General features: G+C 42.6%; 1 protein-coding gene across 1 annotated transcript in view; it reads left to right on the top strand.

Moving 5' to 3' along the window:
* The window catches only part of ANKMY1 (ankyrin repeat and MYND domain containing 1), a 166,325-nt gene extending 152,647 nt beyond the window's left edge, over window positions 1–13,678 (top strand). The window contains exon 15 of the mRNA XM_038747277.1: window positions 13,486–13,678. Coding sequence (XP_038603205.1) covers window positions 13,486–13,649 — 164 coding nt within the window. The 3' untranslated portion in view covers window positions 13,650–13,678. The remainder of the gene's footprint in view (window positions 1–13,485) is intronic.
* The last annotated feature ends 3,539 nt before the right edge of the window (window positions 13,679–17,217 follow it).

Consider the following 17,217-nt stretch of genomic DNA (forward strand, 5'->3'; position numbering starts at 1 on the left):
GTGTTTAACAAATATTATTATTATCATTATTGTAATAATGGTAGTGCTTCGCACATAGTAAGCACTTAACAAATACCATCATTATTATTATTATTATTAAGTGCTTTCCATGTGCCAGGCACTGTACTAGGCACTGGAATAAATACAAGCTAATTAGATTGGACACAGTCCCTGTCCCACATGGGGTTCACGGTCTTAATCCCCATTTTACACATGAGGGAACTGAGACAATGTTCTGCATATTGTAAGACCTCAGTAGGTGCTATTGATGATTGGCTGATGTGATGAGTAATGCTTCATGGTTGCTGGTCTGAATAGGTTCTTGGATCTTGTTTGTAATCTTGTGTTGCTATTTGTGTGAAGTATAACTCACTGTTGATGTTGAAGTAATTGCTCCAGAAGTCAGAGGGTAGGGCCAGGTTTAACACTCTTTTAGAGGGTTGGGTACTTCAGTTGTTCTCTGGACCTTCAGTCTGCTCTGCATGTTCGTGTTTATGTTGGCATTACATTCTCAGTTTCCCAAAGAATGCAGTGGCTACCATGATTTGATTTTCTACTTCTTTAGCTTGGGATGATTGAACACAGAGCTGCTTAGATAACAGAAAATTCAGTAACAACGTTCAGCTCATTTTGGGCTGTATGTAGTGTTTGCCAAGTGCAGCCTCATACATAACCTTGGGATAACTATACTTACATGTACACATTTTCTGCATATGTGAAAATTCTGCATTATGCATATCAAAATAAGAAAAGAGATACTTTATTTTTGTAATGATAGGGGCTAGTGTGCAGACACCAAAACATTTGTTTGTTTTTTGAAAGATTGCTGGGAAAAATGAAGATGTTTGATGCTATAGTGATTTCAATGATGTATTCCCAAATGTAAAATAACTTAAGAAATACTGGAACTCAGACCAGTGGCCTACCCGACTCAGTTTGCTGTTTCTAACCATGTCAGAGGAACAGTCTGGTGGTTGTCCTCCCCTTCTATCCAGATCATAGATTTGCCATGGGACATATATAGCATTCCCCTCTACATCCCTACTTTCTTTAATACTAATAATAATAATAATGATGATGGCATTTATTAAGTGCTTACTATGTGCAGAGCACTATTCTAAGTGCTGAGGGTGCTCAAGTTGTCCCACATGGGGCTCACAGTCTTCATCCCCATTTTACAGATGAGGTCACTGAGGCTCAGAGAAGTGAAGTGACTTGCCCAAGGTCACACAGCAGACATGTGGCAGAGTCGGGATTCAAATCCATGACCTCTGACTCCAAAGCCCGGGCTCTTTCCACTGAGCCACGCTGCTTCTTTCTTCATGGACCTCTCCTCCATGAATGTATGAAATCCTTTCTTGAACCTGTTCATCTTCCTTTGGTAGCAAATTCCACCCTCCCACAGTGTAAAAAGGTGTGGACTTTTATTTCTTTTGGATCTGTCACATCAAGCTTTAAAGGTGTGTGCCTTCCCCTGCCACCCCCCTTCTCTCCAACTTGTACTTCCCAAGCGCTTAGTACAGTGCTCTGCACACAGTAAGCGCTCAATAAATATGATTGATTGATTGATCGATTGATTGAGAGGCTTGGTGAACAACAATTTTGTTCTCATCCTGCTACAAACTTCATGATTGCATAAAATTAAATGTCCCCTTTCAGCCTTTTTCAGACATTAAAACCTGTGATCTGAGTTACTTTTCTGTGTAATGTTGCTTGATTTATTTCCTCTTAAATGTCACTATCTGTATCTTTTTAACTTGGACATCCATCTTCTGTTAATGATACAAAAGAAGAAGGACAGAACTCCAAAAGGAACGGTGACTCCATTTGGAAAGTTTCATTCTTCAAATCTTACAGAGTTTTCAATTTGTCCTTTTCTGTTGTGCACTTCTCTCACTTTCCCTCTATCACCCCCTTGTTGCTTGTTTTCAGGCTCATATTTTGTAAGTTGTAACTATAGATGCTAATAGCTATATATTCATATATTGCCGTTATTTTTCTAAAATGAAATGACTTGAAGCCATTACCTTGGAATCATTTCTGAGAGTAATGGTCTATCTGATATCTAAATATAAATGAAACCTTGCATTTTTATGGTGTCTCATGTCAAAAACAATACAATGTTCAATAGCCCTCTTGTGGATGCTTAATAAATATAAATAAGTTGATGAATTATGTGTATAAAATTGGTATTGAAAGCCTTCCTGATGAGCAAATGCTGGTCTTACAACGAACTAAAAAAAAAGAATGGAAGAGGAGAACTCTAGGGCTTCTGAAATGTTTGTGAGTAATAAAGGAAACAGAACAATCTCAACAGTGAGCCAGAATTGCCTTGCAAGAAGCTCTGCGTGGTCTAGAATGGGAATTTGGCCCAAACGAGGTGGGTAATCCAAGTTGGATAAACATATGCCTGATGTTTCTTATCCCATCTGGCCAAACATCAGGAATATGTTAATAACTTCCTATCCACCCCAGAACTCATTTGGGGCTGAATTCACACCCTATAACTCTCAGAGATTTACCTTGAGAAGAATTTGAGGGAGAGCAGTGAGGACTGCGAGCCAGATTTTTATCATGTGCAATATCCTGTCCATTCCCCCTAGATTGTAAGGATGAGAAACTGGCCTCTCATCATGTGTACTCACTCATAATTATTCCCATAATGGGAGTCTGGTCTCCAAGCAGGAAGAGGAAGTAAATATATGCCTGAGGGACCCAGCTCAGAAATTGTGCCAAAACCCTAAACACTCACAGAGGTCTGAGGTAGACTTTTGCTTCATGCATTTGAAAGGGACAGAAACAGGCCTTTACATGTCATTTGCATGTAAATGACTTTTAGACTGTGAGCCCACTCTTTTAGACTGTGAGCCCACTGTTGGGTAGGGACTGTCTCTATGTGATGCCAATTTGTACTTCCCAAGCGCTTAGTACAGTGCTCTGCACATAGTAAGCACTCAATAAATACGATTGATTGATTGATTGATTGATTTGCAGCCAGACAGTAAACCTAGGTCTCTTCCATCAATGCAAATGTTAGAAATATCACCATTCAATCTGTAAAACTTAGAAATTTCTCCCACTTTTCACAATCTGAAGGGCCAGCAAGTAAAAAGAAACTGAGACACCGTGGCTCAAAACATATCTGGTAGAACTGGGGGCTGATAGCACATATCTGTTTATAACAAAGATGAAGGAGAACTGAAACTAGCCCATTTTCAGATTCTGAGGAAACCCAGAGTGTAGTCAGCCTGGAATGGCATTTGGGAGGGAAGATGGACTTCAAGATAAGAGATTCAATCAGGGCCCCATAAGAAAATTTCCTATTTGATAAGATGCATTCCAAAGAGGAGCTAGTGGAAATATTTTTCTTTAGTTTGCTCTACTGTAAATCAATGGCTGTCACAAAGGGATGCAATGTGTGGAAAAATTATGGTTCAGGGTGTTCAAAGGAGTATGAAGAGAACATTTTTCTGATAGGTCTGAGGTACAGCTAAGTTTTTGGGACTGGCTCCAGCTATTTTCTTGAAAACAACCTGTATTATAGAAGAGAGAAGACAGGTTAAAAGATTAGAAAAAAGGCAGCCACAAAATCCAGGCTGGATTCAGTCGTCACAACTGGAGAACCAACTTTTTCATCTGAAGTAAATTGGTTGATTAAGAGATTTGGGAATTTAGAGAATGAATTGCTTTATGCTGTTAACTTGTTTCCTAGCTCTTTTTTTTCCTAATATTTCTGAAGTTTTGACTGCTGTGTTTGAAATATCACTTTGTCTTGTATTGGCCTTGCCCTTCAAGTACATTCTCAAAAATGATAAACTTTGCGAACATTCTCTCTATCACTGTCTGGGAAAAGCACTGTTCAATCGCTCTTGTCTCCACTTCCTGGAGGAGACACGGGGATTTAGAATGCTTGACTAATTCCAAAGCTGACATCTGTCCGGTCCTAGTTCAAGCCCATGGATTGGGATCCAGATTGAGTCTGTGGTGGTCCAAGAGGGTCCACTCCAACTTGTTGATGATTCTGGTTCATCTGGACCAGGCCAGTGACATCTGTAGTTATGAATGACTCGGAAAGCTCCTTATTGGCAATTTCTCAAGAGGACCAGATGCTTTCTATTGGCTGCATTCTTCTGGTCAGTCAGCATTTCCCCACTACACCCCTCTCTATCTCATTCCATCTTACCTCCTTCCCTTCCCCACAGCACCTGTATATATGTATATATGTTTGTACATATTTATTACTCTATTTATTTTACTTGTACATATCTATTCTATTTATTTTATTTTGTTAGTATGTTTGGTTTTGTCTCCCCCTTTTAGACTGTGAGCCCACTGTTGGGTAGGGACTGTCTCTATATGTTGCCAATTTGTACTTCCCAAGCGCTTAATACAGTGCTCTGCACACAGTAAGCGCTCAATAAATACGATTGATGATGATGATTCTACTAATGCCCTTGTCTCAGAGCTGCAAAAGCAAGTAATTCCCCCTCTAGCTCTATAAGCTTCTTGTGGGCAGGGAATGTGTTTACCTGCTCTGTTGTACTGTACTCTTTCAAGCATTCATTCAATCGTATTTATTGAGTGCTTACTCTGTGCAGAACACTGTCCTAAGCGCTCTTAGTAAATAATAATGATGGCATTTGTTAAGCACTTACTATGTGCCAAGCACTGTTCTAAGTGCTGGGGAGATACAAGGTAATCAGGTTGGCCCACACGAGAGTCACAGTCTTAATCCCCATTTTGCAGATGAGGGAACTGAGGCACAGAGAAGTTAAGTGACTTGCCCAAAGTCACACAGCGGACAAGTGGCGGAGCTGGGATTAGAACTCATGGATGACCTCTGACTCCCAAGCCCGGGTTCTTTCCTCTGAGCCACACTGTTCATGTGACACTCAATAAATACAATTAATAGATGGGTCTGAATAGAGCAAATATAAATTCCTTTGGTTGACTGATTGATGTACTCCATACATCTAGACTCAGTGGAAAGAGCCTGGGCTTGGGAGTCAGAGGTCATGGGTTTTAATCTCAGCTCCACCATTTGTCAGCTGTGTGATTTTGGGCAAGTCATTTCACTTCTCTGTGCCTCAGTTACCTCATCTGTAAAATGGGGATTAAGACTGTTAGCCCCACGTGGTACAACCCAATTACCTTGTACCTCCCCCAGTGCTTAGAACAGTGCTTGGCACATAATAAGCGCTTAACAAATGCCATAATTATCATTTTTATTATTAGAACAGAAGAAGTACTGCTACTTGATTTTTCGCTAAGACGACTGCATGATTCTTTTCTGTCTTGCCCTAATTTTGTGTATAACTGAGGAATGTGCCTGCTTTTACTATTTCAAATGTGGATTCCAGTTCACCAAAGTACACATTTTAGACCTCTTCCTAATTCTTCCTATAGTTAGAAAGCCAAATTTAGGATTTCATCACGGCAGGGCAGAGCAGCCACTTGTCCAGTTCTTGAAATGTCCCAGCCCCTATAGGCTTGGGGAGCTCACAGAAGGAACTTAAGGTTGAATGGCGAAGAAGACTCGGACACAAGAGAGTTGGGTACCGAGTCCTATGCCCATTTTCATTCATTCATTCATTCAGTCATACTTATTGAACACTTACTGTGTGCAGAGCACTGTACTAAGTGCTTCAGAAGTAGAAGTTGGGAACATATAGAGATGGTCCCTACCCAACAGCAGGCTCACAGTCTAGCAATTGGAGACAGACAACAAGACAAAACATGTGGACAGGTGTCTAGTCATTAGACTAAATAGAAATAAAGCTAGATGCACATCATTAACAAAATAAATAGAATAGTAAATACGTACAAGTAAAATAAATAGAGTAATAAATCTGTACAAACATATATACAGGTGCTGTGGGGAAGGGAAGGAGGTAGTGCAGAGGAGGAGAGGAAAAAGGGGGCTCAGTCTGGGAAGGCCTCCTGGAGGAGGTGAGCTCTCAGTAGGGCTTCGAAGGGAGGAAGAGAGCTAGCTTGGCGAATGTTCTGAGGGAGGGCATTCCAGGCCAAGGGGAAGATATGGGCCAGGGGTCGCCAACTCTCTCCTTGACCCCCTCCAATCTGGCTTCCATCCACCAGAAAGAATTGCTGACATGTGGGTGAGGTTGTCAGAACTAGACAACGGGTTCTAGGCTGTGAGCCCGCTGTTGGGTAGGGACCGTCTCTATATGTTGCCAACTTGTACTTACCAAGCGCTTAGTACAGTGCTCTGCACACAGTAAGCACTCAGTAAATACGATTGAATGCATAAATGAAAGAACAGCAGATTTGTACCCAACAGGGCTGGCTGCAGTGATGGTGGCATCTTGGCTCAAGAACAGATTTTCTTCCTCCTGTACCAACCTATTCCTGCCCGCAGTGGGCATACCATTTTCAATATTTCCCTCTCCCCCTGCCCTGCAAACACACACACACACACACACACACACACACACACACACACACACACACACACAAACACACACACACACAATGAGTAACTTGTAACCCTTTCTGTATAATGTGCTTATTGCCTTTGGTTTCACTATCCTGTTCGTTACAGCATCTGGTGCTGTTTTATTTCTCCTTCTTGATATTAACAAATTCCCCAAACTTCTGCACTAAGGTACTTGCCCCATCTGTAATTGCTATTGGCCAGGCCGACTTAGACTTGTGACTGTGTACCTAACTCTCCACTTCTGTGGCAAATTGATGTTTTGCTTCATTGCAAAGCAGCAGGGCCTAGTGGAAATAGCACGAGCCTACGAGTCAAAGGACCTAGGTTCTGATTTCAGCTCCACCTCTTGCTTAGGGGAAAGAGCCCAGGCTCGGGAGTCAGAGGTTGTGGGTTCTAATTCCGGCTCTGCCACTTGACAACTGTGTGACTTTGGGCAAGTCACTTCACTTCTCTATGCCTCAGTTACCTCATCTGTAAAATGGGGATGAAGACTGTGAGCCCCATGTGGGATAACCTGATTACCTTGTATCCCCACCAGCGCTTAGAACAGTGCTTGGCACATAGTAAGCACTTAACAAATGCCATTATTATTATTATTGATTATTATAGTTGTTATCATGATTGTCAGAGTTGTGGGATGAGCACAGCTGGGAATCTGGGTCTGATGGCTGAGAGGATACTTGGCTCGATGGAATTGACAACTGAGGATCAGATTAATATCTGCCTCTAGACTGTAAATTCATTGTGAGCAGGGAATGTATTTTTTTATACTCTTCCTAGAACTTAGTACAGTACTTTTAACACAGTAAGTGTTCAATAAATACGTTTGAATGAATGAAGGATCAGAGGTCCACCCTGTCTAGTATTCTTTCTTGAGCAGTAACAACAGGTTGCTTGGAGGCAGTGGGAAATGGTTGTTCTATTGAACTCCAACCCACTGGTGAAGGTGTCCAAAGGAATGATGCTACTGATTTAAATGTGGGATTTTTTTTTTTTTGTGGACGTTTGTCATCCTGTGCCACTTCATTCTAGACCTCTTTCATTTCTTTATGTATGAGTTTGAACTTTGCTTTGCTATCATGTCAACTTTGTTAATACTTGAGTGGTTCTGTGACAGCCTAGACATGACTTAATCACATTTTGCAACCATCTCTCAGGTACATATTCTTTAATCTCATTCAGGGGTTGAACCTTAGCAGGATAACTGAAGGGAAAGAGAGTGTTGAGCTCAAAAACATGTTCTGGTCTGCTGTCAGCCAGTGGGGCTCTGGGTGCATTTTGCTTGCTGGAATTAAAGCTTTCAGCTCTGGCTTTCGTTTTCCAGCTTTCCTTTTCCAGCTCTGGAAAAGGCTCCTTGTTTCAGGCATGGCAGGGAAGGGATAATGCACAGCCCACTTCCAAAAGCTCTTTTAATGAGTCACTGTGATTGGTATCAGTGACCAAATTGGGAACCTCAGATCTGAGCAGTTGAATCCTAAAGGTATATCTTTTATCTGAAAAATGGGATTTAATACCTGTTCTCCCTTGTACTCAAACTGTGAGCCCCATGTGGGAACTGATTATACTGTATCTACCCCAGGACTTAGTACAATGCTTAACAGATATCATTATTATTATTGTTGTTCTTAGGATGTATCCCCTTGCCTCATTGCCAAACCTCACATATGTCCCCTCAGTGGATTATTATTATTGTTGTTCTTAGGATGTATCCCCTTGCCTCATTGCCAAACCCCTATCCATGTCCCCTCAATGGCCTGGAGCTCCCTTCGCTTCATAGCCAACATACTGCCACTCTCCAAAATTTGAAGGCTTATTAAAATCGCATCTCCTTCAAGAGGCCTTCCCCAACCAAGCCCTCATTTCCCCAAATACTTACCTTCACTTTTGTTTCACCTCTGCACTTGGATCTCTACCCTTTAAGCACTTTGATACTCACCTCACCTCTAGCCCAACAGCACTTATGTCCATATCCTTATATTTTGCCATTTCCCCAATCTGTAATTTATTTTAATGTCTGTCTCCCCCTCTAGACAGTGAGCTCCTTGAGGGCAGGGATTGTGTCTACCAGAAGCAGCCTGGCTCAGTGGAAAGAGCACGGACTTGGGAGGCAGAGGTCATGGGTTCAAATCCCAGTTCTGCCAATTGTCAGCTGTGTGACTTTGGGCAAGTCACTTAACTTCTCTGTGCCTCAGTGACCTCATCTGTAAAATGGGGTTTAAGAGCGTGAGCCCCACGTGGGACAACCTGATCACCTTGTATCCTCTTCAGGGCTTAGAACAGTGCTTTGCACATAGTAAGCGCTTAACAAATGCCATCATCATTGCACTCTCCTAAGTGCTTAGTACAGTGCTCTGCACAAAATAAGTTTTCAATAAATACCGATATTTGATTGAAATCCAGTGGCTTGAAGGCAGGGAAATTCACATTGGAAATGCTTCATGAAGCACATGATACTGGGAGCTCAGCACAGACTGGAAAGCAGCAACTGGCTTGTGACCAAAGCACTGTTAATAGCTGCTCTGTCTTTGAGCTTATGTAATATTGATTGATTCCTTCAATCATATTTATTGAGCACTTACAGTTTGCAGAACACTGTACTAAGTTCTTGACAATAAACAGATGCATTCCCTGCCCACAATGAGTCTAGAGGGGAAGACAGACATTAATATAAACAAATAAATTACAGATATGTACATAGTGCTGTGGAGCTGGGAGGGGGAATGAATGTAAGGAGCAAGTCAGGGCTACGCATTAGGGAGAGGGAGAAAAGGAAAAGAGGGCTTAGTCAGGGAAGGCCTTTTGGAGGAAATGTGCCTTCAATAAGGCTTTGAAGGGAGAGAGAGTAATTGTCTGTCAGAATATTAGTAATAATAACAATAATTGGTATATTTGTTAAGTGCTATGTGTCAGACACTGTACTTAGTACTGGAGTAGTTACAAACACATCAGGTTGGACACAGTCCCTGTCCCACATGGGGCTCACAGTGTTAATCCCCATTTTACAGATGTGGTAACTGTGGCACGGAGAAGTGAAGTGATTTGCCCAAGGTCATACAGCAGACAAGTGGTGGAGCTGAGATTAGAATCCAGGTCCTTCAGACTCCCAGGCTCTTTCCCCTAGGCATGGTAGTGATAGTAGTAATTGTTGTAGTGCTGTCACTGAAAACACCACCACCATACTCCCTGTCTCCCAAGTCTGTAATCCCGGTGTTATCCTCAACTCACCTCTCTCATTCAATCCACATATTCAGTTTGTCCCCAAGTACTCTCAGTTCAACCTTCACAACATTGCTAAACTCCACCCTTTCCTCTCCATCCAAACTGCTACCACGTTAATGTAAACACTGATCCTATCTTGCTGTGATTACAGACTTGCTGACCTCCCTGCCTCCTTACTCCCCGCAGTCCAGTCCATACTTCACCTTGCTGCTTGGATCATTTTTCAACAAAAGCATTCAAACCATGTTTCCCAGTCCTCAAGAACTTCCAGTGGTTGTCCATTCACTTAGACATCAAACAGGAACTCCTTATCATCGGATTAAAAACTCAGTCACTTGCCTCCTCCTAACCCACTTTGCTACTCTCCTGTTACAACCCATCCTACTCACTTTGCTCCTCTAATGCCAACCCTCTCACCCACTCCCTGCATCTGACCTGGAATGCCCTCCTCCTTCACATCCAGACAGATGATCACTCTCCCCACCTTCAAAGCCTTATCAAAGGCACATTTCCTCCAAGAGGCTTTTCCTGACAAAACCCTCATTTCCTCTTCTCCCACTCCTTTCTGTATCCCCCCTCACTTGGATTTGCATCAATCAATCAATGGTATTTATTGAGCCCTTACTATGTGCAGAACACTGTACCAAGTGGTTGGGAGAATACAATGTAATAGAATTAGCAAACACATTCTCTAAATCCTTCATTTGCCCAATCTCAGTCCCATAACACTTATGTACATATCTGTAATTTATTTATTTATATTAATGCCTGTCTACCCCTCTAGACTAGTTGTGGGCAGGGAACATGTCTACCAATTCTGTTTTATTATACCCTCCCAAGAGCTTAGTATAGTGATCTGGGCACATTAAGTGCACGATAATGTCAATATGCTCAATAATATATCTATACTTGAAAGAGATGCATGAGTGCTAAGAAGTAGAAAAGTTTGTTGGAGGTGGGATTATTTTAGGAGGGCTTTGAAAGTGGGAAGAACTGTGGTCTGTGGTCAAGAGGTTGTTGAAGGCTTGGAAGAGCTAGTGGGCGTTGTGGGCACTGGAAAGAGCACAAGCTTTGGAGTCAGAGGTCATGGGTTCAAATCCCAACCCTGCCACATGTCTGCTGTGTGAGCTTCGGCAAGTCACTTAACTTCTCTGAGCCTCAGTTACCTCATGTTTAAAATGGGAATTAAGACTGTGAGCCCCACGTGGGACAACCTGATCACCTTGTATCCCCCCAATGCTTAGAACAGTACCTTGCACATAGTAAGTGCTCAACAAATGCTATCACTATTATTGTTATTATCACGAGTGTAAGATACAAGAAAAATAGAAATGTTGAGCAGAAGACAGAACTGAGTGTGAGCCCCATGTAGGACAGGGGCTGTTTCCAACCTAATGAATTTGAATCTACCCTAGTGCTTAGAATATTGCTTGACACATTGTAAACACTTAACAAATGCCCTTTAAAAATGAGTTAAAAGTATGAAATGGTGAATTTGTTGAAAGAGCAGTCAGCATGAAGACTTCATTTCATCAACTGCTGAGTGAAGGAATGGAGGAAGTGGTTTGTGAAAATGATCCAGGGCTGTAGGTTGGAAGTGTGAGAGTGACGAAGGGTGTGGGTCAAGGGAATTGTGGTTAGTGGAGAGGGTGGAGCTGAGGGCATAAAATTCTCCACCTAGGGATGGGAGGGAGTCCAGTCAATTTTATTTACAGAGTTCTTACTGTGTGCAGAGCAGTCAGGAAAGGCCTCTCAGAGAAAATGTGCCTGCAATAAGTAATAATAATAATAATGGCATTTATCAAGCGCTTACTATGTGCAAAGCACTGTTCTAAGCGCTGGGGAGGTTACAAGGAGATCAGGTTGTCCCACAGGGGGTTCACAGTCTTAATCCCCATTTTACAGGTGAGGGAACTGAGGCACAGAGAAGTTAAGTGATTTGCCCAAAGTCACACAGCTGACAATTGGCAGAGCCGGGATTCGAACCCATAGCCCCTGACTCCAAAGCCCGTGCTCTTTCTACTGAGCCTGTCACAGTCCAGGTGAGATGCCCCAGATTAAGCAGAGTGGATCTAGAATATGGAGATTGCAATAAGTCGTAAGAATGAATTAGAGGGGCAGGGGGTGAGATAAAATAGTTTTAATGGTTGTGAACAGAAAATGGTGAGTCAGTTGGGAGAGGTTATCTCTAGATGAGCCATTAGAGATGAAAAAATCATGTGTAGGTCCATACTATAATAAACTAAATGGTATTTGTTAAGCACTTACTATGTGCCAGGCACTGTACTAAGCACCACGGTAGATACAAGGCAAATCATGTTGGACACAGTCCCTGTCCCATGTGGGGCTCATGGTCTCGATCCCCATTTTACAGATGAGGTCACTGAGGCCCAGAGAAGTGAAGTGACTTGCCCAAGGTCACAAAGCAGACAAGTGGCGGGGCTGGGATTAGAACCCAAGACCTTCTGATTCCCAGAACTGTGCTCTATCCATTAAGCCATGCTGTTTTGACCAACTGAGGTGGGTTGTAGTAAGGGGTCAGCAGAGGAGAAGTGGACAGATGGAGGGTCAGTGGCATCACCAATTTGGAGGTTGGAATCCCCGGCGACTAGAGTGGGAGAAGGGAGGGAGAGCAGGAAGGTGAGGAAGGCATTGAAATCAGCAAGAGAAGTCTAGGAAGTGATAGCTAGGAGAAGCTAGTAGCTAGAGAAAGGTGATACAGTGGAGACTGCGGCCACTGCATCATCATCATCATCAATCGTATTTATTGAGCGCTTACTATGTGCAGAGCACTGTCCTAAGCGCTTGGGAAGTACAAATTGGTAACATAGAGAGACAGTCCCTACCCAACAGTGGACTCACAGTCTAAAAGGGGGAGACAGAGAACAAAACCAAACATACTAACAAAATAAAATAAATAGGATAGATATGTACAAGTAAAATAAATAAATAAATAAATAAATAGAGTAATAAATATGTACAAACATATACATATATACAAGTGCTGGGGGGAAGGGAAGGACGTAAGATGGGGGGGATGGAGAGGTGGACGAGGGGGAGAGGAAGGAAGGGGCTCAGTCTGGGAAGGCCTCCTGGAGGAGGTGAGCTCTCAGCAGGGCCTTGAAGGGAGGAAGAGAGCTAGCTTGGCGGATGGGCAGAGGGAGGGCATTCCAGGCCAGGGGGATGACGTGGGCCGGGGGTCGATGGCGGGACAGGCGAGAACGAGGTACGGTGAGGAGATTAGCAGCGGAGGAGCGGAGGGTGCGGGCTGGGCTGGAGAAGGAGAGAAGGGAGGTGAGGAGGTGCAGGCATCAGGTCCATAGTCTGGCCACATCCCCTTACCCTGCTCTCATCTGGAGCCAACCTGGACATGTGGTCAAGAGAAGTGTGTGAAAAGCTTTTCTTTTCAGGTACTCAGAGCTGTACAAGTAGCTCAGGATTCATTCAATCGTATTTCATGCCAGGCTTCTGGTTGCGTGGCATCGTGCCTTGTTTTCTCTTTTTTGTTGAAACTTCTGCAAACTTTATTCATCAACCAATCATTCAATCCATGGTATTTATTGAGCGCTTACTGTGTGCAGAACACTGTACTAAGGGCTGGGGACAGTACAATATAACAGAGTTGGTAAACACGTCCCCTACCCACAGTGAGCTTGCAATCTAGTGATCCACCCCCACTTCCAATCTGAAACCACAGGATGGATGAAGAGCAATTTGACCAGAGATATTCTGTTTCATTCTACATACATTTCTTCACAGCCCAAATACTACCCATTAGGAGCAACTCATAAATTTTGTATTTCCTCCTACAGACCATCGCAACTATAGAAGAGTCACACTAAGGAGTGAAAGCAGCATCCCAAAGGACAAAGAAGCTGTCAAAAAAGATGGCGGGGGATCTGCCCTCAAATTGGGAGTTGCAGCCAAAGGTTCATCTAGCTCAATGCTCTTTGGTGACAATTACAGTTTCAACTGATCCACATTTTCTGAATACAACTTGCACACTGAGTGATCAAAATGCGTTACTGCTGGGACTCTGTTGTTATCCTGACTGTCCAATCAAGGGGGGGTTTCTGAACAATCAGAGAATCAACTTTTACCTCTTTAGTAGCTTCCAGAATTAGGTATTTGACCCCCTTTCTGGTTAGGCTAGAGAAATCTAGCCCTGCTCCACTGTACCTGTGCACTACACAACTTGGGATGCCCCTCCATTCTCTGCAGGCCGCTCCTTCTGCTTTTCACTGCCATTACTGATGAACAGGGGAGATTTCCCCCTTCCCACCAACTGCTGCTCAGCTAAAGAGCAGATGCTGATGGGAGTGGAATGCTAGAGAGGAACCCGTACCTCCTCCACTGCCATCCTCAGCCCTTCCCTGCCTCCCCTTCCTCCTCTTCTTCCTTCTCGTCATCCTCCTCCCACTCATCCTTCCCCTGCCTTTTCCCTCCGCATCACTCTACTCCACAAGGGGGGAGCCCCTTTTCCTGAAAGACATCTCCTCTCGTCCCCCTCACCCCTCCACTGGCATGAGCTGCGGGATCCTGGAGGGCTGAACCAGGAAGATGGAGCCAGAGCTACTTTTGCAAATTCGCTAAAGTGGACATCACATTTCTTTTACTTTTCAGAGTGATTTATGCCTAACTGATGTGGAACCATATTAAGTGTAGGAAGAGCACGAACAAACTAGTTTTGCTGGGTTGATATTTTTGCTGATGAGAGTCACGCACCAGTTGACTGCGTAAAATTGTTCATTCACTGGGAAGCAGAATGGCCTAGTGGAAAGAGCATGGAAATGGGACCTGGGTTTTAATTCTGACTCTGCCACTTATCTTCAGTGTGACCTTGGGAAGTCACTTAACTCATTTGTGCTTAAGTTTCCTCATCTGCAGAATGGGGATTAAGGCTGTGAGCTCCCTGTGGGACAACCTGATCACCTTGTAACCAGCTCATAATCCGAAAATAATGTGGAAAGAGCATGGGCTTGGGAGTCAGAGGTCGTGGGTTCTAATCCTGGCTCCGCCGCTTGTCGGCTGAGTGATCTTGGGCAAGTCACTTAACTTTTCTGTGCCTCAGTGACCTCATCTGTAATATGGGGATTATGACTGTGAGCTCTGTGCCTCAGTAACCTCATCTGTAAAATGGGGATTATGTCCGCGGAACAACCTGATTACCTTGTATCTACCCCAGCTCTTGGAACTGTGCTTGGCACATAGTAAGTGCTTAACAAATACCATCATTATTATTATTCTAGACTGTGACTCCCCTTCTAGACTGTGAGCCCGTTGTTGTGTAGGGACTGTATCTGTTGATGGATTGTACCTTCCAAGCGCTTAGAACAGTGCTCTGCACATAATAAGCACTTAATAAATGCCATTATTATTATTATTATTATTATTATCTGTGAAATGGATATTAAATCCTATTTCCTCTAGGAGCCCATAGGGGACAGGGATTGTGTCTGACCTGATTTATCTTGTATATACCCCAGTGCTTAGTATGGTGTTTGTTATATAGTATGTACTTAACAAATTCCATTACGATGATCATTATTAAATAGCTAGTTTGGTTCAGATTGTTTCTTTGCTGGTCAGTAGTGTGTCCGATTGGAAAGAACCCAAATTCATTGTCCACTGCTGCCCACCAGGACCCTGTACATAACACTCTGCAGCATTAGAGTAATGGCACTTTGGGCTTAGCCTCCCTGAGCCAAGTTTTCCCGATCTCTTGGGTGATTCTTTAATTAAGTTGGTGTCATAAAATGAATCATACATTTATTCAATCATATATGTATATAGATGAGTCTCACAGGTCCAGGCATCATCCAGTATGCTGTATCGCTAAGCTGCTGTAAGCTTATTGCAGGCAGGGAGTGTGTCTACCAACTTCAGCGCCATAGCACTTGTATAGATATTCATAATTTGATGTCTGTCTTCCTCTCTAGCTTGCAAGCTCTGAATGAGCAGGAAATATGTTTACCAGTTCTGTTAGAGTGTAGTCTCCCAAGTGCTTAGTACAGTCCTTTGCATGCAGTAAGCAATTAATACCGCTGATTGATTGACATGCACAGGTAATCCCCAAATTTCATCTGTAAGAAGTCTTGGGGACATCCCACCCATGTTAGAGCCCATTGTGGCATGGAGGACAGATGTTAATGGAATAGAGTAAACCATCTCTCTGGCAACAACTGTGTAAATGCTTGAGAAAACACCTGCAGTTCAGGCCCTGTACAGTGCAGATACGGTGTGTCATCGTTGATTCACATCCGGTTTGCTATTTGAAGCAAATATTGTGGAAGACCAGAAACGAGTGTCATTTTGTCTCTAGTTTTCCCTCACATTCTTGGTGTTGGCTGCTGCTTTCCTAAAGTTATATAATTGTCTCAACTGGGTGGTTTAATCCCTTTTAAATTCAACTCTTTCACTCATTTTATTTTTCCCAAAAGGGGGAATCAGTGCATGATCCCACTTTAATTTTCATGTGAGCTGGTGGTTTGGTCTTAAAAAAAGGAAACCCTTTTACCATTCAAATTGTGCCTTTCTTTCGTTCACTGAAGCATTTCAGTCTACATGCATGTTTTCAATGTTCAAACATTTTCCAAAAATGACAACTACACATATGTCCATATATATATATAAATATATGCAGTACAGACATATTTTCTACATATATTATACATGTGTGTAGATACATTATATAAGTATACATTATACACATACATGAGCCCGTTGGTGGGTAGGGACCGTCTCTATATGTTGCCGGTTTGTACTTTCCAAGCGCTTAGTACAGTGCTCTGCACACAGTAAGTGCTCAATAAATATGATTGAATGAATGAATGAAATATATAATTATATGCTTGATTTTTTGAAAATATTGAATTATATGATTTCCAGGCATGGTGATTTATGAACTTAAAGATTTCAAAATGTTCATTTGGGGTTACCTAGAGGTAATTTGTACATCATTCTTTCCAGTTAGATCTTGTAAGTAATACAAGTGTTCATATTAGATGCATTAATCAGAACAAATTGTATCAATTCCAGCATTATGTTGTTGAGTCTACCTGAATAGGTCTGGAAATGCTTGAAAATCCATCCTGGACTTAAAGGTACCTCAGGACATGGCATCAGAAGTTGGTTTACAACTGACCTTCAGCATCAAAAAAGGTAATAAACCATTTACTGAGAATTAGACATCTTCACGGCCACCACAAATGTGTCACTACCCTATACCCAAGATAAGGATAAGTGGTCAGGGCACAGAGAATCAAGCAAGTTTGGAAACTAAGCAATCATTTCCCACACTGGAATTAGAACTACTTGAGGATTTTTAAAAACTTCCCATTTGTAAAAAGAATGTCACTTTCAAGCATCAAATTCACAATCTGCATATGTAAGTGGCACTATAAAAAGAGTTGCTCAGCTTGAACGTCTCCTACATAAATTTCAAACATGGATTTTCTTTGAATGTGTACCCTTGCAAGTCTGCACGTCTTAGTAAACTTAGGTAAACTTAGGTAAACTCCTTACAAGTAAGTGAATCTTGCCAT

The sequence above is a fragment of the Tachyglossus aculeatus genome, chromosome 1 (assembly GCF_015852505.1).
Source record: "Tachyglossus aculeatus isolate mTacAcu1 chromosome 1, mTacAcu1.pri, whole genome shotgun sequence".
Classification (NCBI taxonomy): Eukaryota; Metazoa; Chordata; class Mammalia; order Monotremata; family Tachyglossidae; genus Tachyglossus; species Tachyglossus aculeatus.